This window comes from Cyrtonyx montezumae, unplaced genomic scaffold (assembly GCF_038088225.1).
Source record: "Cyrtonyx montezumae isolate F1298 unplaced genomic scaffold, pur_monq_1.0 scaffold_10, whole genome shotgun sequence".
Classification (NCBI taxonomy): Eukaryota; Metazoa; Chordata; class Aves; order Galliformes; family Odontophoridae; genus Cyrtonyx; species Cyrtonyx montezumae.
The window spans coordinates 6609697-6634982 of record NW_027071826.1 but is presented as its reverse complement, the minus strand read 5'-3'; the positions used below and the strand labels follow the sequence as shown (position 1 = coordinate 6634982).

The window sequence follows — 25286 nt, the reverse complement described above, 5'->3', positions numbered from 1 at the left end:
CACAGCTCCTGCTAACAACCAGCCTCATCTAAACAGCACAGCTCAAAAACAGCCTTAAGCACACTGAACCCAACTTCTTACTGACACTGGAGCTCAGACTGAAAGGGACCATGCTACACTTGCACAATTATAGAATCATTACAGTTGGAGAAGACCACTAAGATCAGCCATCACACCATGCCCACTGGCCACGACCCTCAGTGCCACACTCCATGGTTCTTGAAAATCTCCAGGAACAGTCACTCCACCACGTTCTACCTCTGCTTTATAAATCTCATTTGTTCATAATTTCCATTCAAAACCAATCATAGCAAAAAAGAATAGCAAAAAAAAAAAAAGTGTATGAAACAAAGACAACTCATTTTCGAAGTGTTACAAGAAATCATAACTACAGTGATAGCAATGCCAGTGCCTTCAATATGGATGGATAACCCTTTCCCTTCCACAATTACTCAGCCTTAGTTCATTTTTTACCCGCATAGCTTCCATGGACACCGACTAGTACTGAATCACTTGTATTGCTCCAAATATTCAACTACTTGAGTATAAGAAGATACCTGAAAGAGCAGTTTGCAACAATATACTCATGATTTCCCATTCCACAGTTTACCTACCAAAAGACACTTCTACAAGACTTTTGGAAAAAAAAAAAACCCTCTCTTTACAGCTCTAAATAATGTATAACTTTGGAAGTAAAAAACTGACTTAGGAACAAATCTACTTTAAAGAGCTGATTAAAGGAACTATCTTTCTTGCCACTCCTCCCACAAAACTACAGTTTAATAACTGACAAGTATTTTCTTCCAGAATTTGAACTTCTTTTAAAAGAGGTGTTTAAAGCAGTGTGCAACAGCACCACCTGCTGATCCTAGCCAGTGCCTTGAAAACACTGCACAGCTAAGTTAAGGCATAGTGATCAGTAGAGAGCATATAATTCTGGGTCTGTATAATTTTGATTATTTTTAACTAGAAATACATGGAATTTTTATTAGTATATAGTAACATTTTGTAATTCTGCTAAAAAAAAAAAAAACAACCAAAAGCTAAACTCAGCTCTAGCATCTGCTGATTTCCATCAGTAAGTGAGGGGAAAGCTCTTGACACAGCAACAGCCAAATTAGTAAAATTCTGGAATTCATTCAGAAGTTTGAGCATATCAGGTTAATGAACTGTTTATTTAATGGCTTCATTTATAGTTCATCCAGATGAAAGGCCACCTCGGAATTAGAAATAGTCAAGCCTAGTTTATTAAAATCACTTGAAAATCAAACTGAGTGTCACGTATGCTGTATGTTCTGAATTGATTAATTTATAAACAGAATTAGCATCTGGGTCCTAATGCATTAAGAATTTTACTGCCGTTCTGGTGAAGTATAGCAGAACAGCTAACACATGCTGCTGAAAAAATCCTTAGGGATCCTGAAATGAAAAAGTACTCCCTGAAGACGTAGCAAGGGACAAGAATTCTATTAGAGGAGAGCATTTCTTCTTCATCATTCCTTTTTAAGTTGCGACGAAATTAGCACAGCCTGCACGCTCCAGGGCGTGTGCTGGGAGGAGGGCGGGGGGAAACAGAAGATATAAAAGCCTGAGGCACTTCAAGCAGAGAGCATCCATCTGCTAGCAGCAGTCAACTACAGAACGCTTCTAAAAGGCTTCCCACTCATATTAAGTCAAGCCAGAAGAACAGAAAACACCTTCCTTCACTGACTGCAGGACTGAGCCTAACAGGACAGTGGATTATAAATATATGTTATTAAAAAAAAAGTGCCTAATGACATGGTCCAGTATTCAGCCTCTCCTGCTGCAAAGCTGGTTTAAGAGGCCATAAAGTGACCCAAGGGTGGAATAGCTCCCTGTGAAGACAGCCTGGGAGCTGGGGCTGTGCAGCCTGGAGAAGAGAAGGCTCCAGGGAGAGCTGAGAGCAGCCTTTGCATATCTAAAGGAGGGCTGTAAGGAAGAAAGAAGGGACAGACCCTTTAGGAAGGTCTGCTGTGACAGGTCAAGGGAAAATGGTTACAAACTAAAAGATGGGAGGATTTAGACTGAACATAAGGAAGAAGGGTTTTTTTGTTTGGTTGGGAATTTTTTGTTTGTTTGTTTTTAATTTACAATAGGGTAGTGGGGCACTGACACAGGTTGCCCAGAGTGGTCATAGGTGCCACGTCCCCTGCAGACACCCAAAGTGAGGCTGGATGGGCTGTGAGCACAGGGTGGAGCTGCAGGTGGCCCTGTTCACTGCAGGGAAGTTGGACTAGATGATCTTTAGGGGTCCCTTCCAACTCAAATCTATGATTCTGTGATCTTTTCAGCATCCATTCCCTCATCCACTGTGGTAGCAAGCAAAGTGAAAGAAACACAGGAAAGTGGAGGGGAAAAAAAAAAAAAAAAAAAAAAAAAAAAAGATGGTTTGTGGGTTTTTGTTTGTTTTTGTCATGAAACCCAAACATTTTCACTGTCATAGCAAACAGACGCACCACCCCAGCTGAGGGTGGCTGAGCCCCAGCCCTGAAGAGCAGCAGGGAAAGAGCAGCTGAAGGGTTAGAAAGGCAGGCTACAAAGCAGCTTTGCTGCTAGATACATTCATTGTAGGGCCAGGGGGCTGAGCCTTAGCTCTTCGAGACAAGGGCTTCTGATGGCAAAGGAGCTCCCAGCCCTTTAACGCAGCACCTCGCTGTCACCCACGCACCACAGCACATCAGCTCCCAGGCTGACACAACCACCCACACGAACACAGCAAGTCACAGAGATCACGCAGGTTAAAAACGTGTGCACACAGCCATCCTGGCTGGAAAGAAGGATTTGTTCTCCTGGGGTGCTTTCGGCTGTTTTATTTTTTTAAGTGGGAGGTAGACATAGGGGCACTGCGCAACTTATGGGGGATGGGACCCTCACACTGAACATACATTGAATACTTGGTACAGAACCTGGTAGTGTCTAATTTCTCATGCCAGATGCTCCTGTGCAGGTATCACTACAGCCCTGCAACAGTCACATACAGCACGCCTGTGTGGTCAGCTGTGGGGCAAGGGGTCACGCCAGCCGAGTCCCACTCTGACACGTATGCTCCAATGCAAGGGGTGCTCACACCACTACCCATGACAAGGAAAAAGCAGCTCGGGATGGTGTTGTAACTGCAGGTGAAAGTGATCACAACATAAGCAAGTCAGTCACCCATTTAAAAACAGCATACACAGGCACTGCATCACTCTGCTATTTGTTAATCCCGTGGCATAGGGCTCCAGAAGCTCCAGGCTGTGGCTGTTACTTAAGGGAAGCTATCTTCCAGAGAACTGCACTGGCACCACCAGCAAAGCACACTTTCAAATCCTCAGGCTGAGAGAACATTGTGAGCTGCTGCGTCACAAGATCTCCAATTTATTTCATAGGGAAAAACATGAAGGTGCTTTCAGTGCACCAAGTGAGAAACTCAGTGCAGTCAGAGAGCACAGCACTGGAAAGAAAAAAAACATTCTCCCCCTCTGATTTGGTGTGTCTATAAACGGCACAAACACTTCAAAAATCATCTGCAAGCGTTCATTAAAAAAGTCTTATGCCATAAGTGATGTATATTTTCATAATGAAAATAATACAGAGAGACGTTTACACAGAACTGAAATCAAAGCTCCATTATTTGAGGTGTATTTTAAAGCTGTCTAACAACCTTCCAAAGCTAGAATGGTTTAATTCAGAAGCTGGTGAGAAGCAGCACAGAAATGGGGAGATGTTACTAGATGGGCAGAGAGAAAGGCAGCTACTTGTTTTCTGTGACAGCATGCAAGTAGGAAGCTAGACCTATTCATATCCAAGCCCATCTTCTCCTGAACACTGCTATAAAGAGTGAATGCTTTAAAAAACATTAGCCTGCTAGATAAACCGTCTTTACTTAAGGGATTGCTCTCAAGAGAAATGACAGGTTCCAATTACCTACACAAGGCTGGAGGGAGATAAATCTCTGTCAGCGAATCCCACAAATGTGATACATATTGTCCTACTTCACGTCACATAGAGACTGTCACAGTTAAAAGGGAAATTTCTGAAGACATGAGATGCCCAAATCTTAATACCCAAGTACAAAATGTCACTAGTGTCTGTAATTTTAGAAAGCACTTCTCCTTTTGCCTGACAAAAAGAAGCAGAGGTTTGTGCTTCCCTGGCACAACAGTTTGCTTGCCCTCAGCCAATTAATAAACTAGCAGACCAAACAGAGACAGGAGAGGAGAAAGAGCAAAAGAACCATGAAAGACGCCTTTAACTCCAGCCACAGCCAGGCCAGCTCACAGCGCTGAACACCAAGGGGCTTTTGTTTTTAATTAAGACAATAGAGGGCATCTGTTAACTCTTGTAAGACTGTTCTCGAAATTGAGAAGAAAATCAATCTTCACAATTAACAGAAACGAAGTAACAACACAGATTGTCCCAAGTTCACATATGGATGAAATCAATGCCTCCAATGGATTTTGGAGACCTCTTTTCTAATTTTTCCCTTTAGAGGGCAAGCAAACACAGCAACAGAGTAAGTAAGAAAAGTAAAGGCCGATTCATGCGTTTCAGTGCTCACCATGCAGCCAGTCACACTCGTGGCAAGATCCCACCATTACCATACCTCCAGCACATCTTCTGCTCTAAAGGATCCCAGCCCCTCTTCACCAGAAACCCTTAGAGGACAAAGCAGTGTAGCAAAAGCCCTGAAGACAGCTCTGAGATAGCTACTTCATTCATCACTCTCTATCAAAACATATTCAAGGATAGCTAACACTCGAAATTTTTCAAATCCAAAAAGGCAAGAAGCAATCAATTATTCCCTAACCAAAAGGGTGTCCCAGATCAGCTGAAGGACCTGACAGACCTTTCAATAAGTAACTAGAGACCTTGGAGCTGCTATCTGAGATATATACACCATGCACTGGAAGAGAAGCTACATAAAGCAGTACCAGAAAGAGTCTGGTATCCTCAGATGTCTCGAATCAAACCCTACATCTTCCCAAGAGTAACAGAGAAAGTACAGGGAAAGACATTAATCTGAAGTATCTAGTGACCTGAAGGTCATCCCATCAGGGACACCAGCATCAGGGCAATAATTTTGTGACTTACCAGAGCCTGCATCAATACACAGGACCAGGAATATCAACGCACAGCAGCCCAGTAACACCAGAAATGTTCCCTGCTGAAAGGTTATGTGACAAGTAACAGTGATCACAAACAGAAAAAGGGCAAACTGGCTGGAAAAATATTCTTCTGAAAATTCTTCCATGAAGAGTTTAAGGTAGCAAAGATTTAAGATCACAAGTCATAAGTTGCCTGCCTTCCTGACTCTGTAGTGTGTTCTGATCAAAGAGGAAGAGCAAAGGTCAAGAGACCATTTGCACAAGAAGCACATATGCAAGTGTTATGTCTAAGAACCAACCACAATTTAGCAGAGAGGATGGACCTACAAGACAGACAGATGTGAGTAACTTTGAAGGGCTGATTCCTCAAAGCTTGACCTCGTTAACGTGCAAAAAGCAGGACAGTGGGATGTGATTCAGGAGTTCAGTTCTGGCCATGTTAAGTCTGTGTTGAGAAGATGGATCCACAAACACAGACAGTGCAGGATTCATCACTCTTATCAGCAGAGATGAACATCTGAGCTTAGTCTATCTAGACTTCCTTTCAGTGGGAGAAACAGGCACTTAAAAGAATGAGTCATATGACTTCCTTTTGGTTGAAATTAATCACATTCTGAATCTGTCCACCTCTATTTAGAGATCCTGAATGGAATTCACGATGACAAGCTCACAAAGACATCTAAAGTTTGCCAGCTAAATCCCAGCACAAACCACGATATGGGTCTGGATGGATGTGGTATGTCAGGAATTAAAAAGTCTACCAGAGGAGAAAAATCATCCCAAAAATAAAGAGGCCCTACATCCTCTCCAAGGAGTCATGAAGAAAGATGACACATCAAAAGGAAAGATGAAAATTAATCAGACGAAAGTTGTTAATTATAGCAAGGGACTCATAAAGAGACAAGGCATTAGCTTGATCAGAGGGTAAGATCAAAGCAACAGTCTGGCTAAAAGAATAATCTCTCATGGTGAGAGTAAAGAAAGGATACGAGACAAAAGCAGAAAAGGAGAACTTTAAGCAATGATTAGTTGAAGAGGCAACAAAAGAAAATGAGAGTACAAACTGATGGTGGAGATGCGAGGACTAGGATTAGCTTGTATCACAGAAATGAATGCAAGTAGGATAAGAAAATGGTAGATTAGATGCTTCATAATTACAATCAAAGCCATATTACAGTCGCTCAACAAGGCAAATAGTTTTTGTTGTTGTTGGGTTTTGGGTTGGTTTTTTTTTTTGCATTTGCAAACAGGCTAAGGAGCAGCTCTGCAGAAAAGCATCAGGAGCTTTCCTGGACAAAATGATGAACACGACTGCAGCACTTGATGAAGGCTAGAGCTGCACACTAGTCCATACTAAAGACGCATTATTGGAAGTACTGCAAGCAGGTCAAGAGAAGCAATTATTATCTTCTATTCAGCACTCGTGAGAATATATTTAGAGTACTTTGTCCAGCCCAGGACAAATCTTCAAGAGAAAGGCACTGACACTGGAACAAGTCCAGCAGAGAGCTGTTAAGATGATTAGGAGAGTGGAGCACATGATGCAAGGCCAGGAGCTGAATTTGTTCAGTCTACAGAAGAGAAGCTAAGGAAGGAAGTATTACTGGCATCTTCAGCTGCTCAGTGGGAGGTTACAAAGATGGAGAGAGAACTGTTGGAGATGCACAGTGAAAGGACAAGAGGCAAGAATCACATTATATATAAGGGAAATATTCTTCTCTCTGAGGGCAGTCAAGTGTAAGAACAGGTTGCCCAGGGAGACTGTACCATATCTATCCTCATGGATACTCAAAGCTCAGCTGCACCAGGCACTGACCAACTTAATGCAACCTCAAAGCCACCACTTTGTAGATCTCCAGAGATCCTTTCTATCTAAATCATCCCATGATTCTACCATCCTCTGCTCCCTTGTTTGACTTTTGTTAAATAAAGACATGTTCCCCATTTCCCTCCTTTGGCTACATCTGTTTTTCATGCATGTAATATATTGTTCTGGTTTAATTCGCACCGTATCGTTCTGGTTGGAAGTATATCCTCCATAATCACTCGTGATAAACTAGCTATGATACTGCTGATGACAACAAATGTGAAAGAATTAAGTAAACAGTGCACATAACAGTCAAAAATTCATTAAAAAACATCTTCAGAAATGCTTTCCCATTTAGGATTAAAATACTGTTAGCTACGTTTTGGCATTTAGAAGGACTGAGGGAGAACATGTTCATTTAAAGAAATGACAAAAAACACAGTGCAACAGTTAAGAAATTGGATTAAGCTAGATGCAGCTGCAATCTTCAAACTTAGTTTTAACCAAAACTGCAACTGAAGCTTTCAGTTTATAATCATGCCATTGACCTTCCTTCCCCACTCCCTTTTCTTTAGGCCACTGAAGACTATTGAAAGTATCAGAGCTTCAAGTCAAGAACAACTCCCTTGTAACTATGGATCTGATGTGGATATAGCAAGAGCAGATTGCCTGCAAGGAAGCAAGAATAAACCAGCTATTTAGGGAGGTTATGTAATGTAGCACAGAGCTGTAAAGTAAGATTTAAAGAGACAGAACTCTCAATTTCAGCCCTGTAAGTACCCATAAAAGTTGGGCAGTACTGTAGCAATTTGAAGAGGCTCAGACAACAAAGAAAGAAGTCTAGTCAAAGGTCCCCTCTCTGAGCTGATATTTTATTCCTAACTCGTCCTCCTCACAGAAAAAGCACTGCGTGGCTATTTTGTCAAACCTTATAAAAGCAAGCTGAAACACCTCTTCATACCATCTCATGGATGTGCAGGTTCTTACAGCAAAAATGAGCTCTACAGGAGCAGAGATGCACCATTTTGTGGGCCTGAGATTAAGGAACTGGTGGAGCTTCACACACTCAATTAGCATGGAACAGCACACTGGAAACCAAACTGATAATGAACAAACACAACAGTATTAGGCCTTGCTTGCATACATATCTTAACAAGTATAAACAAGACTCCCGTTTTTATAACTGCAGCCAATTCCCAACCAAACACCCACAAACATCAGCTGGTTTGGTTAAAAAAAGGCAGAGAATAAAAACTGCCATGCACCACCATGCTATAAACAGCAAGGAAAAATAAAGCATGTGTGTTAGGCTCTGTGACATACATGCTATCTCTGTGTACGAGACATCCTTACACACCTGGAAACTGTAAAACCCTCAGGATTTGCCATGGCTGTATTGAGAGCATACGTGTAAATAGCAATGCGCAAAATAATGGTTTTGCAGAAGAGCCTAAAAGTGCTCAGCAGTTGCACAGAGATTTTACTGTGGTGTTTCTTCACTTTCAAATGAAGGAAAAGAAAAAAAAGCACATAAATTATTACTTTAATGAAAAACTGTTTTTCATCTAATTCTAAACGTCTTTTAATTACAGGCCTCAAAAACCAGCAGCATCATACATTTAGCCAACCCCAGCTGCTTTCCTAGCGATTAAATAAGAGACAGCGAGGCCAAACCACCTCCCCTGAAAAGACAGACATTACAGATGGGAAGAACTTGGCCCGAGCTACATCGAGGAGGAAGGGAAAGTAGTGGGGGAACTGTGTTTTGTTTTGTTTTTTCCTAAGAAATAACAAGTTCCTGCTTCGCTGCTGGACGTTTCCCCGGATCATGTCAAGCTTGCAGGTTGCTGGCAAGCAGAGCAGGCATGCTCAGAGACCTGCCAGCACTTCCAGACCACACACATGCCTCCCAGCTGCTCTCAGACACTGGGGACAGCCTCAGGAGCTCAGCTGCCCATCGCTGCTTTCCACCCTGTCTGGTTCTTCCCTTCAGCAGCAACCTATACAGAGCACCACATGGGAGAAAACTGTGTGTATACACTGACCTATAGCCTTGACCTAAGCATTAACAGCAGATCCCAAGGAACAGACCTCCTGGAAGTCATGGGAAGGGTGCTTACAAGCCATGATGCATCCCCACACACTGAGAGCAGCCTGTTGCATCTGCGACTCGACCAACTCTGGCAGTGCAAACACAAGAGTATCAGCAAATAAACAGCATGGCAATTTTCTGATCAGCACAGTGTTTAATACAGCCACCTATCAATGCTCTTCAGCCTCACACACTGAACAACCTCACGCATTTTCTTCTAGAAATACACAGTCAGCTCATTTACCTTGCTACAGTTCCAAGTGTAAACACAATGGATAGTCACATAATTAAAAAAAATCATGATCTGGGCACAGAGTGACAGGGTGAGATTATATAAGCTCGCTGCCGCAGCTCAATCTGCAATTAAGAACTACATAAAGCTAGAAATGTGATTAAATGCAGCAGACAACTGGCTCATTATAGAGCAGCAGAAAGAAGGGCCTTTCAAATGCCAATTGCTCTACCTGAAATTGCAGCTGCTGTTGTCATGCCCAGGACTAAGCAAGAGCATTGCTCAGCTCAATGAAACAAACTTCTCAGACAGACTGGCAGTGTGACAAATACAGGTTGGCTACAGAACTCAAAGACCAAATGCCTTTGTTGTTTTTAAAATAAAGGATAGCCACAAAAGAAGGAAAACTGTAAAGAGCCTCAGAGAGGTATAGCTAAAAAGAATTATTTTCCCCTTTCCGAACAGTTTGGGAAACTACTTCATTTCAAACAACTATGATGCCAAATAAACATCATTGCACATGATGAGGAGATTCTGACAAGTGCAGCACACACGAAATCAGTTGGGATGGAAGACACTCAGACATATTACATCCCCAAGAAGAAGTTCAGCCAGGAAAGAAGGCAGGTTTAACTTCAAGAATAATGCCTACATCTGGTTTAATTTCAGTTACTAAAATGGTTTTTTTAAACAATACCCACACTCCAAGATGACAATGTTTTCTCACCTCAGCATTTCATTTCTTACAATTCAAGTCAAGTAACTGAGCAGTTCCTACACACAACCAGACAATTTATTATTAAAATGCCCGGGTAAAATTACGTAAGTGATTTAAATGCCTTCATCAGATGACAACTCTAATACTGTAAAACGTATTCTAGTGGTTTTATTCCACTAGTATAGTTGATGTGGATACTCAGAATTCTTATGAAAGCACTTTTAGACACGACATTGAAACCTGCTCACTAAGTGTGATTTACTTTGCCAAACAAACAGGGCTTGATACTTGGTACAAACAGTCAAATAAAACAGTCTGTATACCAAACAGCTGCATAATGCTGATCAAAGCAATCTGCGTATATTTCAATCTTACTGTTTCTGAAACTACCTCCATAAAATATCAGATCAATTTCATGCTTTCTTTATGATTTTGTTCAAGGAATGTTTAGGCTTTGTGTTGAGGGGCATCGTTTAGTGAAAACTATCAGAGGTAGGTGGATGGTTGGACTGGATGATCTTGGAGGTCTTTTCCAACCTGGGTGATTCTATGATTCCATTATCTATGCAGTCTCAATATCAGCCAAGACTTTGTATGTTTTAGTTGTAACATTAAAGGTTTGAATTAAAGAAAATGCCTTTACTTAAAATACCCCCCAAAACAACATTCTACTGATAAGGTGCTTTCCACATCCCCTGGTTAATTACACACCAGCTATGACAATCCATCAGCTGACATCTCCAGGAGTCATGAGACAAGAGTATTAATTACCAAAAAGACAACTCCTGTCCATTGACATGAACACCAGCAAATGAAACTGGCAGACCACTTCTGGAATAAAAGCTGTTCTTATTCTCTCTCTTTAAAGACTGTACATGACAAAGATTTCAACTGAAATCTTGCATGTAATGAGAACATAAACATTCTCTGGACACTACAACCTTTTTCCATACTTCTGTTCAAGAGTCACATAATAAGAATGTGATTACTATTTAAGCATATTACTACACGTACGTGATCACTACACGTGCACTGCCTCGCTCTTATATAAAAACAAAAGCACTTGAGCAATTATACTTAAAAATAAACATGCAGAAAGCAACACAAGTACTCTGAAATTTGATGTAAAGCCACAGTAAGTTAAGAAAGAATAAAGAAAACAGTGCAATGGGCACATCAACCTTGAAAAAGGTCTTTTAAACTCTGATAGTACTGTAAGGTGTCGTTAACCTTTGTCAGTCAGCTACCTGACCTCATAAATCAGGTATGGCAACCAAATGAGAGCACAATGTAAAATCAGCACTATGCCGACTTGACTACTACTGACTAGCAAGTGGCTTCCCAAGGTTTTGAGGTCACATTCAAAACTACTAATTTACAGCAATCAATCATGTTAATTAAAAAAAAAAGTCACTTCAACAAAATTAAAGATTTCAAGTACCATTCTGTAGAGTTTGTGCTCGTGACTCCTTTCCCAGATTTGCATGGAATCCTCCTCCCAAAGTCGGTGTTTTGCCTGCACCTATTAAGACAAAAACCAAAAACATGTCAAATGCAATAACTGAATTAAAACACTAGAAGAAAAGTTAATGAGCCACTGTACTTGGTATCTGTATAATTTACAACATGCTACATTACAGTAAGGAGAGCTCTGTAAGGTTCTTGAAGGGCTTAAGACAGAGTGAAAGCCCTGTGCCACTCAGTTCCCCCTGAGGACCTCCCCAGTCTCAGCCTCAATTAAAAACAAATCACATTCCTTATTTGGGGCAGAAGATGAAAATCAGTGTTGTAAAATACTGCTCAAAGTAAAACAAGAAAATGTCTTAATTGTATTTTCTTGTCTAAAGAATATTCAGTACAGAATTTTAATAGCTGATTACTGCCACTACAGAACATAAAAACATGGTTAGCATTCAATAATGAGAGCATAGGCTACTATAGACATAACACACACGTAAAATAACTTCAGTTTAACATCAGACACACATAGAGAAGCTTAGGCTACAAAATGTGCAAGTCTGGAACTGCTATGTATACACCCTGAAAGTCTGCAGTCTAAAATAAGTCTGCCTTGTGAATTAGCACAAACTAGAGGCTGGTTTATAAATCTGTGCCAGTGCTGAGAGTCTGAATGTGGAGTCCTCTGGGAGTCAATGGAGCTACTCATGCAAACGAATCGTGCAGAGCAGGGAATTAAACTACTGAGGACAGAAACAGTCTGTTATTAAAGCAGAAAGTTTTTGTTTTTTTTTTAAATAATCAGGCTTCCCCAAGCAGGATGCTAGAATCGATCAGCTTAGCAGCGAGACCAAAAAGCTAAACTGCAAAGACTGAAAACCAGTAATTTGTTGGTAATTGCACTTCACTGTGCCCTTCAGAATAGGAAACATCATCTTATTTCCTACCATGCCTATGGTTTTCCTCCAGATCTTGTAGTTATGGTTTCCCATGTTACACCTGCAAGTGTTTCAGGGCATTGCAGCTACACACCTGGGTAAGGCAGCCTCTGACAACATTTTCCTGGCTAGTCTTTCAGCTGTACATAATGAACATCTTGATGAGAAAAAACAGAAAAGCTAATATTCTGGTAGAATATTCTGCAAGCCTTCCAAGCTTATCTCTCCATAAAACCTTTAAATTAGGTTTTCAATGCTATCCACAACAGAAACTGACTTCACCTTCGCTTCATTAACAGAGCCTTTCAACATACAATAATCAGAAGCTCTCACATAAATGCCCCACAGCTTAAGTACTTCAACACCCTAATTAGAGAGGAAAATGTTCAGCGTTGACCTCCTGGCTGGATGCAAGATGGGTCTCCCAGCCCTGGGACTGCCACAGGCAGCACCATCTCCTTGCTGCTCTTACAGACAGCCTCTCTCCTTTCTGGGAGCACCCCAAAGCAAACTATCAGGTAAACAGAGATTATTGCCACAACACTCCAGCACTCACACAGGATTTGGTGTACAATTAATAGTATTGGTTTATCTGGCAAAAATATAGCGACAGTGACAACAGTTTTATGCATGTTTTCCTCAGCAACAAATCTAAATATTCAGAAGTTCTCTTTCCAAGACTCATTTGTTTTTCCTCTCATGACAGCGCTTGCTGTACCAGGCTGTCTCACTAGCCTGATTTTCAGCTGGGGAGCACACACAGCAGCTATAGCCAACAGCACCCCAGGAGATGCCTCTTCCTGGCCACAACACCTCAGAACACTTGGAGAGTCCCATTCCCCTTTGAATGGGCAAAAATACTGAACTCTGTGGGCTACCATTGTCAAAACAGCTGTGCTGCACTTTTACAGGTCTCCTTGTTACTAACAAGAAGCTAAAATAATCATATAGTGGTGACAGTGGATACTGTTTAAAAAAAAAAACAAACAACTTACTCAGACACAGAAATCCAGAAAGACCACAAAAGAGGATTAAGATGAGATTTCAGCTGTTAAAGCTTTAAGATCCTTTTTCCTTATGTACCATTTTATACTTTGTTGTCTAAAAGTGTTTTCTCTCAGAGCCATAGAGTCCACAGCAGATACTGACAGAGCATTCTGAAAGACAAGCTCTGCTATCACAACTGACATGTCCATTCCTCAGCTAGTTAACTGGAAAAGCTGTACGGCTTCAGTTAGCACTTGGCTTTGAAAACAGACAGAAAAAAAGTCTGCTGGGGACTTACCCTCTCAGAACTGCCAACTAATGCTGTGAAGCCTCACCACCAGCTTTTATCTTTGCAAGGAGAATGCAAACCAAACCCATTAAACACAAGCATACAACCAGGTAATAAGAGAAACTATTAAAAAAAAAAAAAGACCAAAAAAAACCAAACCCAAACAGTGAAATCATCAAATGAATTTAAAGACCCAAAAAAGCCCTACAGAGCCAGTCGTTTAAGACATATGAAGCAAGGGAATAGCAGTCGCTAGGCACAACTAAATTAACATTCCAGCTTAACTGAAATTTTTACATTTCTTGACCTTTTCTACTTTTCCTCTACAACTTCAGAAGTGAATTAAACAGGCTCTTGGTTTTTCACATTCAGCTTTTGAGACAGAAAAAAAAATAAAAAAACAACAACCCACATCCGAGAAGTATTTGGTGTCTGGAAGTACCACACTGCCTGCCAAATCTTCAACGTTAACACTAACATTTCCCTAAGCCAACGCAAATACCCTCCTCAGGGAGGTGGTGCCTCCCAAGGCAAACTGTCATCTCCTGGTTATTTTTGGAAACTAAAATACTCTCAAGCTGTGCTTCACTGAAGGCTTGCCTCCTCTTCTAGTTAGCCTTGGACACTGTGGAAGTTTTGAATTAGAATATGTGAGTAGAAAAGGACCTACAAAGGTCATCAAGTCCCACTGCTACCACTTCTGCTTGGACAACGGAAGGTGTGGAGGGATGTCCCAGCCAGCTCAGCAGTACAGCTGCTCAGTTTTTGTGGTCCCCTCAGCAGGATACAGCACCCTGAGACACAGGATGAGGAGAACCAAGAATGATGGAGGTCCTCCCAACCCTGGAGGCATTCAAGGCCAGGTTGGATGGGACTGTGAGCAACCTGCTCTAGAGAGAGGTGCTCCTGCCTATAGCAGGGGGTTGGAACTACATGATCTTAAAGGTCCCTTCCAACCCAAACCATTCTGTGATTTTATGACATACCTGGAAACCTGATGACACTTGGACAAAGCTCAGACAGATCCAGCTCAAAGCCCCACACCCACAGCAGTGGGCTCGGACCGGATGATCCCACAGCCAAGAGCTGCCATCCTCCCATCTGCTACTCATGCCATATATGCAGGTTAGACCCTGACACCTCTGTTTTGCTCTACTGACTTGCCAGCAAATAAACATACACCACTCAGCTTTTGTACAAAAGATGTTCCTCAAGATGTAAAAGAGCAAGCCGGGTTTGAACTCTGTGACAACCTTGAAAGACAAATAGATGACAGCAGGAACAGTGCTGATCACATCACCCCATACAGAGGAGGCAAAGAGCAGCTACTTGGGCACCTGCAGCAAGAGGGCCATTTTCTGAGAGCCATTAACATGTTGAATTCCACATCTGGCACCTGGAGAAGAAACAGCACTAGTCCCTGACTTAGAGACTTTGTTTCCCCTAAATGAAAGAGCAAGTGAAGACTGGGAATGAAGATGCTTGCAAGTGGAACTGAAGCATATCTGCTATTTGCTAAGACCAGGGTTATAAAAATTCCCTCCCTCCAAAAATTAAAACTGAAGAACTGCAGCCCTTTCTTCAGCGCACGTCAGGAGAAAAAGCTTCTGTTTGAAAGCCACATACTTACAGACCCAACATAAAATCTGTAAACATTGCAGACCACATCACACCAATTGTTTCATAGCCAGGGTCAGCTCAGGAGCCGAACATAAAAAATTAATCAGCTTCCCATTAAAGTTAATTGTAAAAATCAAAAGGAGAGTAGGTCAATGTTCCATTACAACTCATGCCCACAACAGCAAAATGATGTAATTAAAGTCTTCTGAACACACAAAACAACTGTGACCAAAAGACTTGTTTTCTCAGCCGTTTTCACAGGGAAGCTCACAGGCCTGCACACATGCACCACATCTGCTGAAGCACTGCTGCTGAATAAAAGCATAAGGACAAACTTTCAATCTAGTCCATCATAGCTAGTTATCTATGTGCTTATTTTCATAACTACCAACCCGAGGAATAAAGGACCGTTGCAGCCACCACACCCAAATTTAATGAGTCTGTGAAAGACAGTCTGTATCCAAGTTACGTGCAAGATCGAGCATTTACATGACTGACAGCACTATACTCTGCAGCACTCCAAGCAAGCGTTTGTTGCCACCACAGGGACAACATAAAAGAATCAGCACTGGGGAAAAAAAAAAAAAAAACAAGAAAAAAAAAAATAAACCCACAGCCCTATACACTTAGCTCTGATGCAAGATTGCCACCTTGAGGATTTCAGAAGAGAAGCAAGAAGTGATACAGCTCATCTCAGTGAAATGTAATTATCTTCTCCATGAAGCAGATGTGTTTCCCCGCTTCCTTCCCAATTCAAAATGTTTTGTAATCAGAAAAGTCAAAACCTAGAACAAACTGAATCTGGTCTTCTGAACTTCCCCAAGAGGTCTGCAAACCCGGTAAACTCATTTTCTTCCATTTTGCTAATTACATTAAGACCACTTATGGTTTACACAATCTCTAGAACACTGGACTACAACTAAGAGGAATTCCGCTGATATCTTTTATTTTCAGATCCTAGTGGTTTTATTTCAAGTATACATATTACTGCTGAAACCCACTTCAGGCCTCAAGGCTCCACTGCAACTAACATTTCATGCCAGGGCAACTGACTGTCAATATATCCCACACAGAAACTCATTAACAACTAGTAATTTGAAACTCCACACCTACTCCCACCACCTCTGTAATAGTGAAAAATGCATATTAATCCTCTATCACAGACAAAAACACAGAATCTGATAGGGATACAAGGACTATCCTCTTTATCAACTACCTCACCATATTAGCCCTTCCTATCAAGTTCTAGAGGAAAGAAGGTACAGAAAGTGAATACCTAATAAGCTTAGCTTCAGTTTTAGTATCCAGTCCCTCTTCTTTCCAGCTGGCTGACCACAGCTTTCCATTGTTCAACACACTTCATTTCCACAAACCCCCAAAGAACCAAATACTTAGATCAAGTCAAACTGCAGTCAAGTTCTGCACTTGAGGTCAATGTAGCTCACATTCCTAGATGTAAAGACAAAGAACTAGTATATGCAGAATCTTACAGTAAGCTGCTATGTGCACAACTGGAAAATGCAACATACCACAGCTATACGAATGTGGAAGCTACATTAAACTTGTCAAGGGACAGGAGAGTACACATCCAGAGTTTAGAGCAGTGCACATGGGTCTCTGCAGTAAGATACTTACCATTTATATGGGAAAAAATAAAATAAAATCAGCAGGAAGAAATTTTTTCTTGACATTCTAACATTGGTAAAAGCCTACTTACAAGCACTGTGGAGCCTCCTATACCAGAGTTCTTATGAAACTGTAGTGGATGCCCTACCGCCCTGTCCCTGGAGATGTTCACGTTTAGTCTGGATGGGGCTGAGCATCTGATGGAGCTGTAGGTGTCCCTGATCACTGCATGTGGGTTGGACCAGGCGGCCTTTAATCGTTCCTTCCAATTCAAACGATTCTATGAACAAACACTTGCTACCATCTTCAGCACTACTGGTTCACAATTGTCATTTCACCCTCTGAGCAAAAGTAAGCAAATAACTTCCCACAAGTGATATTTCTTCCCCTCAGCCTCCACTTAGAGTCTTAAAATTTCATGTACACTTGGAGATAATCTTACATATGGATGCTGCACAAGAGCCATGAGCTTTACTTGATCTTGACTCAATTCTGAAGTTGGACTAATGCTGTCAATGCCCCTTGCAGACTTCCCTTTCTATGAATGCCTGCACAACTGTCACTCTCCTAAAACTTCCTGACTTAATCACTACATAAGAACACTTAAATACTTGAGTTCACATCAGTATTGTGCATCTCAAATAACAAATGGATTTTTAATTGTTTATTACATATTTTTAATCAAAAGCCACCAAAATAAATAGAAATCTCAAGGAATCAACGCTAAAATAGTAAGCCTGATCCAAGACAGTCATGCTGCTCAATATTGCACAGAGATGCTAGTGATGTACATTCATCTCCAATGCCAAATGCAGGTCAAATCCTGTGGGGCATGAACCACACTTCAGCAGCCAGCCTACATCACCCTGTAATTCTCCTACTGAGGCTTTCCACAGAATGAATTTAAGGATGAAGTATCTTATAGGTATTCTGTGAAGTTAGAAAACACCCCTAGTTCTATCAGCTTGTCTTCTCCACGCCACAGCCGTCACCAAAATGACCAAGACTAAATGGATGTATGATCTCACTTCTTGCTGCTACAAGCCAGCCAACTTGGGAAAAGAAGATTGGGATAAAAACAATCAGAAAACCATCACCTCCATTACATACCAGGGGCCCTTTTATAGCAGTCATTAATGAGGGTGGTGAGACAACGAAGTTACCCAGTGAGGTTGTGGATGCCCCCTCTCTGGAAGCATTTAAAAATGGTCAGACTGGATGGGGCTGTGAGCAACCTGGTTTACTGGAAGATGTCCCTGCTATAAGCTGGAAGATGATCTTAAATGTCTCTTCCAACCCAAACTATTCTATAATTAATATCTGAGCAACAGTCCCTTCTTTACATAACTCCACAGCAACTTTTCCAACTAAGCCTAATGTTGAATTAACAAGATAAAGCAAAGGCAAGAGCTTCACCTTAGCACAAATAAGAGTACAGGTTTGAAAACTGTGAGGTTTCTTAAGTTTTACAAAAACAGGCAGCTGGTTAGGGAAGATAATGCTAAGAGCTAGCTAAAAGCCTATGGGGAATAACTCTGATTTTTTTTTTACTAGAGATACGACCACAAATTCTGTAAGAGACTAGGGACAGCCCCAGCACAGGGCATCAGGCTCCTCTATGGGACCAGGGATGAACTGAAGCCAAACAGAACACTGGGCTGTGGCTGAGGGTCACAATCAGACCCAGTGAGGGGAACCAAGGTCCGACACAGCCCAAAGAAGGCTGAGTTGGGCATGAGGGACTGGCTGAGATCAGCCTGCAGGGATCTGGGGCCATAGCTGGGCTGCTAGGCCACAGGCAGGATTGGGGAGCCCCATGCAGAAGCTAGTCAGAGCCAGTAGGACCCTGCAGTGCCCTGGAAGGAGACAAGCCTCACTGCATGCACACAGAGATTCAAGAGATTTGGAAAAGGCAGATTTTCAGACTGCCTTACGGTTTGCTTCCAAGAAGCTTATCAGATGCTATTTCTTTCCATTAATTACCAAGCATTTAAAGACTTTTCCTGGGAGAAAAGAACCTGAGCTTCCCCAGCCATGAGATCCTTAAGAACACAAGGTCAGCATGCCTTGGAGAGACATTTTTCTGTGCTGTATTTTCTTGGTTATGTCTTCCAGCTTGCCACTGCATCACTTGCACGTCAGCTCTCAGATAGGGCTGTTTTTGTCTCCTTTGATTAGTGTCACAGTTTGAAGCCATAGACTTCCACTTTTTCACTTTCTTTAAAGAAAAACATAGAGAGAGATCTGGACAATTTAAACCTGCATCAAGTTGAGCCTTAATCAGCTTATTCTCTTCTCTTTCGTATTTATTCTTGCTGCTAGACTCAGGGAAATTACTTGTGAAAACAGTTACTTCCCTGTGAGTACCTCAAGACTGGTGTACTACTACCCAGATGCTGCAAAGAACGATCAATGTGCTGCCTTCATAACAATCTGGCTTCCCACAAAAACAGCAGGCAAACAACCTTTGCAGACCAGAGAAGGGATCAGTAGAGCTCCTTTTCCATGTACACACATACAGGATAACTAAGGGACAGAAATACAGCTCATTCTCAGATACTACAAGCATGTTATTCATAGCTGGGATGTATTCAAAATACCGTGACCAACAGGAGTCCATTAAGAGCTTGCATATTAAGAAAAAACATCACATTCATTTCTATTAAGAAAATGAGGGATTTTAATTGAAAATCTGCATAGATATAGCACAAAGACATAGAACAATCTTTTGGACTATTTTCTGAGAGAGAATGTTTATCAAAATTGGATGTAGTACGAAAAGCACATGCCTCAAACATTTTGTGTGCAAATAACATCTTCTTGGAGCTCAAACATGCATGATAACTCTCTTCCACTAGCATCTTCTGACTCTTGAAAAGCTTAAGCAAGTTCAAGAACAACACGTTTGTGCATGGCCTTCAAAAGTTTCGAGAGAATAATGTGTCCAGCATTAAGTGATGAAACTAGATTCCTACCTCACTGCAAAAGAATTAAAAAGTGCACTCAGCTGGAATAGTATGGGGCTTATTGAATGTTTCACAAGCATGTGCTCCCTCAAGATTTTCCTACCAGAAGACAGACTGACACACACTGGCCTCCTTCTAGAGCATAAAGAGGGTATCCCTTCCCTACTGAAAGAATTTACCTGCTCATCTCCCAACAAGTCCTTCACAAGGATAGGCTGTGTTAATAAAAATTGTGGTGTTAGGCTAAACTGCAATCATATTCTCCTTTTCCATCAAGACTACAGCAATGAAAGGGCACAGTCTCAAAGAGAGTGTTATTACACTGAGACAGACAGATCATGCCCATCTGAAGGGGTGTCTCGTCAGGACTGACCTGGTCTACCTCCCTCTGTGTATTGATGAAAACACATCATACTTCATACAGCCAAGCCACCATCAGGGAAGATTTCATGGTCATTTAACAAAGTAGTGCACATGCAACTTGGTAACCCATGTTCTAAATTAACCTTTGTGTGGCAGCCTGATTTCTGGACACCCGACCACAGACTTTCTCCTAATTGTAAATACTTCTACGACTGACTTCCCACAAGATCAGCAAGCTTAGTTAATCATTTTCAAAAGAGATCATGCCTATGTTACATCAACGTCAGAGGAGTTTTTCATTCATCACTTACCAGAGGTCAAGCCTATTACACATATTTTTCAGAATACGGAGTAAACTGCAACTCTCAATCTTATGTGCTACCCTACTACCCAGACTACTAAAAGCAAAAGGTCCCTGTACCGTACTGTCTTTACTACCCCAAATAATTTAGTGTTGCCAGCCCACCTCATTAACACACTATTCACGTGCTCTCCAGATCACACTGCCCAGATGTCTATAGAACTAACTTCACTGCCCCTTCCTTCAGGAGTATTACTATTTATTCCTGCTCTATGCTTCTTATTGTTTAAGTAATTATGCTCTGGAAGGACTTCCTCTTGCAAATCCAACAATATCCTTTTTGCAAATAATAGTTTTTTCAGAAACCTCCAAAATATCCACAAGGCGTGAATTTATCTTACCAAAATACATTCTTTCCACATAATCACCTATACATCCATCTATTTCATCCTTCACTGCTTCTGCCCTTTTGTCCAGCTGATGGCAATTTCCCAAACTGCTCTTCAGTAGATAAGCAAGATCTCTCACTCAAATCCCAGTGCAAGTTCTCACTTTCTCAGCACACTACTGCTCTGTTGTTAAAACTGTTAAAACAATGGAAGGCACAGACTCACAGATCTACACTGGAAAGCAGTGACCATACCAATCCTCTGTGAAGACATCAGCATTGAGGCTGTGGCTTCCTGTGCTAGACACACTGACATCCGAACTTAACCACCACCTGTGGTGATCCCACACCTCCTTCTAACCCTTCCAGGCCAAAAGGAGGGTTTTCCCATGTGTAGTGATGAGGCAGCTGGGCTTACAATCAAGGACGTGGCATGATGTAGGCAGGTGGTTTTGTATTAACATAGAGAAGCAAAAGACTCTTCCCTCCTTCAGCAAACGGATGCAAGAATCTGAATCTTTGACACATGGCTTTGTAAATTAAAAGGTTTTGCGAGATGTACCAAAGAGAAATAACAATATCTCAGTGCTTCTTTTTGCTGAATTGAAAATAAATAATGAATAACGACATCAACAGCTATTCTACGTACACTAGCACACAAACAGAATCTCTCACACAGCACAAAATGGGTTTGGGAATCTCACGAGATTTGCTGCCAACCAAGAAATCCAAACTCCTCAGCCATTAAGAGCCCCACTCAAATCGCAGCTCCGCACATCCCTCACACCTTGCAAAACATGGGCAATGGTCTTCAAGTCATCCACCCCTGCCCTCCTAACCAGGTACCAGGCGCTCAGAACCAGTAGGCAGGCACCTCCGACACCACAACACTCTAAGCAGTACAGCTGTCCCCCTGGGAGCATCAGGCTGCAGTCTGAGGAGCCATAGCCCGAAGCATTTCAAACTCAGAGGATCCTCCGAGCCACAGAGCTTAAAAGCCCACAGAGATGACAGGAGAAGGTGCTAGAAACCAGTAACTTTGATGGAAACCTGTTTTCATAATCAGAAGAATCACTGAAAGCTACAGCTTACCAGAAAACGTTGCTTTAAAGACAGAAAATTGATATTCAAGGCAAAGAAATACACACTCCACTGGATACTGTTCAGACAGGACAAAACAGAGAGGGATGAATTCTGTCTTGCTTATAGAGGAATGTTCTTCCCACTCCCAAGGACTTAAATCAGCATTATACTGACATAACAGACAAGCCTACATCACAAAGACACCGTTAGTACAGTTCAAATACATCTTTTCAGATTAGCATGTATTACTCAATTTAAAATCAGAAAGAGAAGCATCTGCTTTGGAACATAAGAATTATATTAGTATGTACAACCCCCAGCAAGCTCCCTTAAGACATTTACTGCATGAAATAGGGCCCTTCACTCCTCCTTGTATTAACCTTGCCAATCTACAAGCAGCATTATTCTGAGTCCTCTTGCATTACTTTCTTTCTACACCAAAATGCAATCATTAATGCACACAGGGACCTGTTATCAGCACACAGTGAAGCTCCTGCCACCACCTCTTGTGTCAGCCAGATAAAGCATCATATACATGCTAGAATGTGTTTCAGTCAGGTTTCCACTTTCACACACCCACCTATCCTCACAGTGCTCATCTCTTCATGGGTGCCAGAATTCGTCTTCTGTGTAATATAATAGGTAACTGCTTATGTGATAGGAAGGAAGGAACACACTCTCCATTAAAAAGGAGCAGCCAGCCACAGCATCCCACAGTTGCACAAAAGGGAAAAAGTCCCTAAAAGAAACTATTAGGAAACTATTGTACAATTCACCCAGGGGAAGAAAGAGATCTGCACCATACTGAGGCTCTATTTCCCTCTTGGTATTTTTTATAGCTCCCAAAATGAGCTCTAGCTTGCATGCCATCTGTACTGCATAATTTTGGGTGGGAGGCAAAAAAGCAGTACAAGCCCTTAAAATGTCATCTCTACAGGGAAGAAGTGAGGGATTTTAGAGTTACATATAAGCTTAAAAAGAAATAGAGCATGAGTGCCCTGAGACGGAAGATGGCAATAGCACCGGGCAGTGTCTACAGAAACCCTCAGCTACAAACCCTCTGGCTCCGATGTGCTGTGCTGCCTTTCCCACCACCACGCTCTCCCTGCTCAACCCCTAATTGTTCCACACAGCGTCCCAAGCCCTTCCTGGACACTAGGAAAAGGCTGAACGTTAGGAGAAAACTTCTCCGTAAGAGCAGCGAGGCACTGGTGCCAGCTGTCCCGGGAGGCGGTGCAGTCACCATCCCAGGAGACATCCAAGAAGCACGAAGGTGTGACACCGAGGGACACGGCTTAGCAGACAGTTGGGCCAGCCTTAACGATTCAGTGACTCGCACGTGTCCCACACAGCTCCGATCGCCGTGCGTTTACACCCTCCACGCGTGACGCATCCCTCCCACCTCCCGCATCCACCTTCTCCCCATTCATCCACCCCACCGCAAAGCGCACCCACCTGCCCCTCCCCCACGCCCACCCTGCCTCCCGCAGCGCGCCGTGGCCGTCTCCCATCTCTCCCCGCACGACTCCCTCCCTCCCACCGCTCACCGTCCAACGACACGAACTGCCCCACGGCGGAGGAGCCGCCGCCGCTGTTCTCCACGAACTGCACCTCGGACACGATGATGTTGTCCTCCAGCACCGAGCCGCAGCCCGTGCACACCGCATCCCCGCGCGCCGCGTCTACCTCGATCTCCGAGCAGCCGCACGCGGCGCACACCCGCCCGCCCGGCATGGTGCCCCGCGCTGCCGGCCGCAGCCCGCCCTCCTCCCGCTGCCGCCGCCCGGAGCGGAGCGGCCCGGCCCGGCCTCGGCGCAGGCCTCGCTCGCGGGGACCGGCACGGGGAGGAGCGCGGTGGCGGCCGGCCCTACCGGCTCTCGCGAGACTTGGCCACGCCCTCCTCTTTCCGCGTGCTCCGTCATCCTCCCGGATGGAGCGGGTTTGCGTGTGGGACAAAGGACTTTCTGGCTAACGGCATTAAGTTGCGCCGCGCCTGGAGAGTGGGGTGGCTTTTCTGATGTTTCATAAAAGCCTGCGATAATGACGGGATCACAGAGCTGTTGGAAGGGACCTCTGCTCGTCCCCCAGCCCAGCCCACTGCCAGTGCAGTTCCTGCCATAGGCTGCACAGGAGTGTGGGTTTTGAAGATGTGCGGAGATGGGGACTTTACATCCTAGAGGTGTTCAGGGCAAGATTGGATGTGGCCCTGGGCAGCCTGGTCTAGTATTAAATGGGGAGGTTGGTGGCCCTGCCTGTAGCAAGGGGGTTGGAGATTCGTGGTCCTTGATGTCCCTTCCAACCTGGGCTATTCTGTGACTCCACCACCAATCTGGGCAGCCTGTTTCAGCACTGTCACCTTTACGGTAAAGTTCCTTCTCGCGTTCATATGAAACCTCTGTGTCCTGTCTTGTGCTTGTTGCCCCTTGTCCTGTGACTGTGCGCCACTGAAAAGAGCCTGGCCCCATCCACTCGACTCCTGACCTGTGGATATTTATAAACAGTGATGAGAGACCCTCACAGTCTCTTCCAGACCGAACAGTCCCATATCTCTCAGCCTCTCCTCAGAAGGGAGATGCCTCAGGCTCCTAATCATCTCTGTAGCCTTCTCTGCAATGCTTCAAATGTTACTGTTGATTCAAATATTACTAATTCATCAATCAAATCCAATTTGATCATTTTACAATAATAAACAGAAATGTTACAGAACATAATCTGTTCCAGTAAAGCTCTTTTGAGTTTTGCCTTACTGAGGGACCACAGTAGTAAAGTTTATAGCCCAGTGTAACTCGTGGCTATTAATTCTGGAAACACCTGAACTGCATTTTCACTCAAGAAAGAAATTGCTCACTTTAGTACTCAATTGGTGTGCCACCAACCTGAGTGGCACTCTGCAGACTGAAGCTGAGCCAAAAGATAGGGCAGCAGGGTGCCTGTATGGACTTTCACTATTGGCATTTGAATACAAAAGCCCACTGATGTGGAAGCATTTGACCTTACAAGCTCATTACTGTCAGTATGTCTTCCCCAAGTGGCTCAGATGTAGCCAGTACTACGTACAGATCTCTGTGAATTGCCTGTACGCATGGTGCGAAATTACTTGCTGCAGCACATTTAGACACACAGTGGGGCACTTAATAAAGCTGTGTTGTGCCATCCAGGCAGGACTGAGCATCTCTTAGGTGTGAGCTTCTGTCACATGCCTGGAGCTTCGCAAGTTCTGGGCTTCTGTGAAAAAAAAAAATAGCATTATCATCATGGAGACTATGCTTCTATAGACACAGTTTGGCTCCCTTCTTACTGGACTTGTTCT

At 42.9% G+C, this 25286-nt stretch overlaps 1 protein-coding gene across 1 annotated transcript in view; it reads right to left on the bottom strand.

The window, feature by feature from the left end:
* The window catches only part of BRF1 (BRF1 RNA polymerase III transcription initiation factor subunit), a 159662-nt gene extending 135872 nt beyond the window's left edge, over positions 1 to 23790 (bottom strand). Inside the window, exons 1-2 of the mRNA XM_065749093.1 lie at positions 23524 to 23790; positions 11399 to 11479 (exon numbers count right to left, since the gene is read on the bottom strand). Coding sequence (XP_065605165.1) covers positions 11399 to 11479; positions 23524 to 23710 — 268 coding nt within the window. The 5' untranslated portion in view covers positions 23711 to 23790. The remainder of the gene's footprint in view (positions 1 to 11398; positions 11480 to 23523) is intronic.
* Positions 23791 to 25286: the final 1496 nt, after the last annotated feature.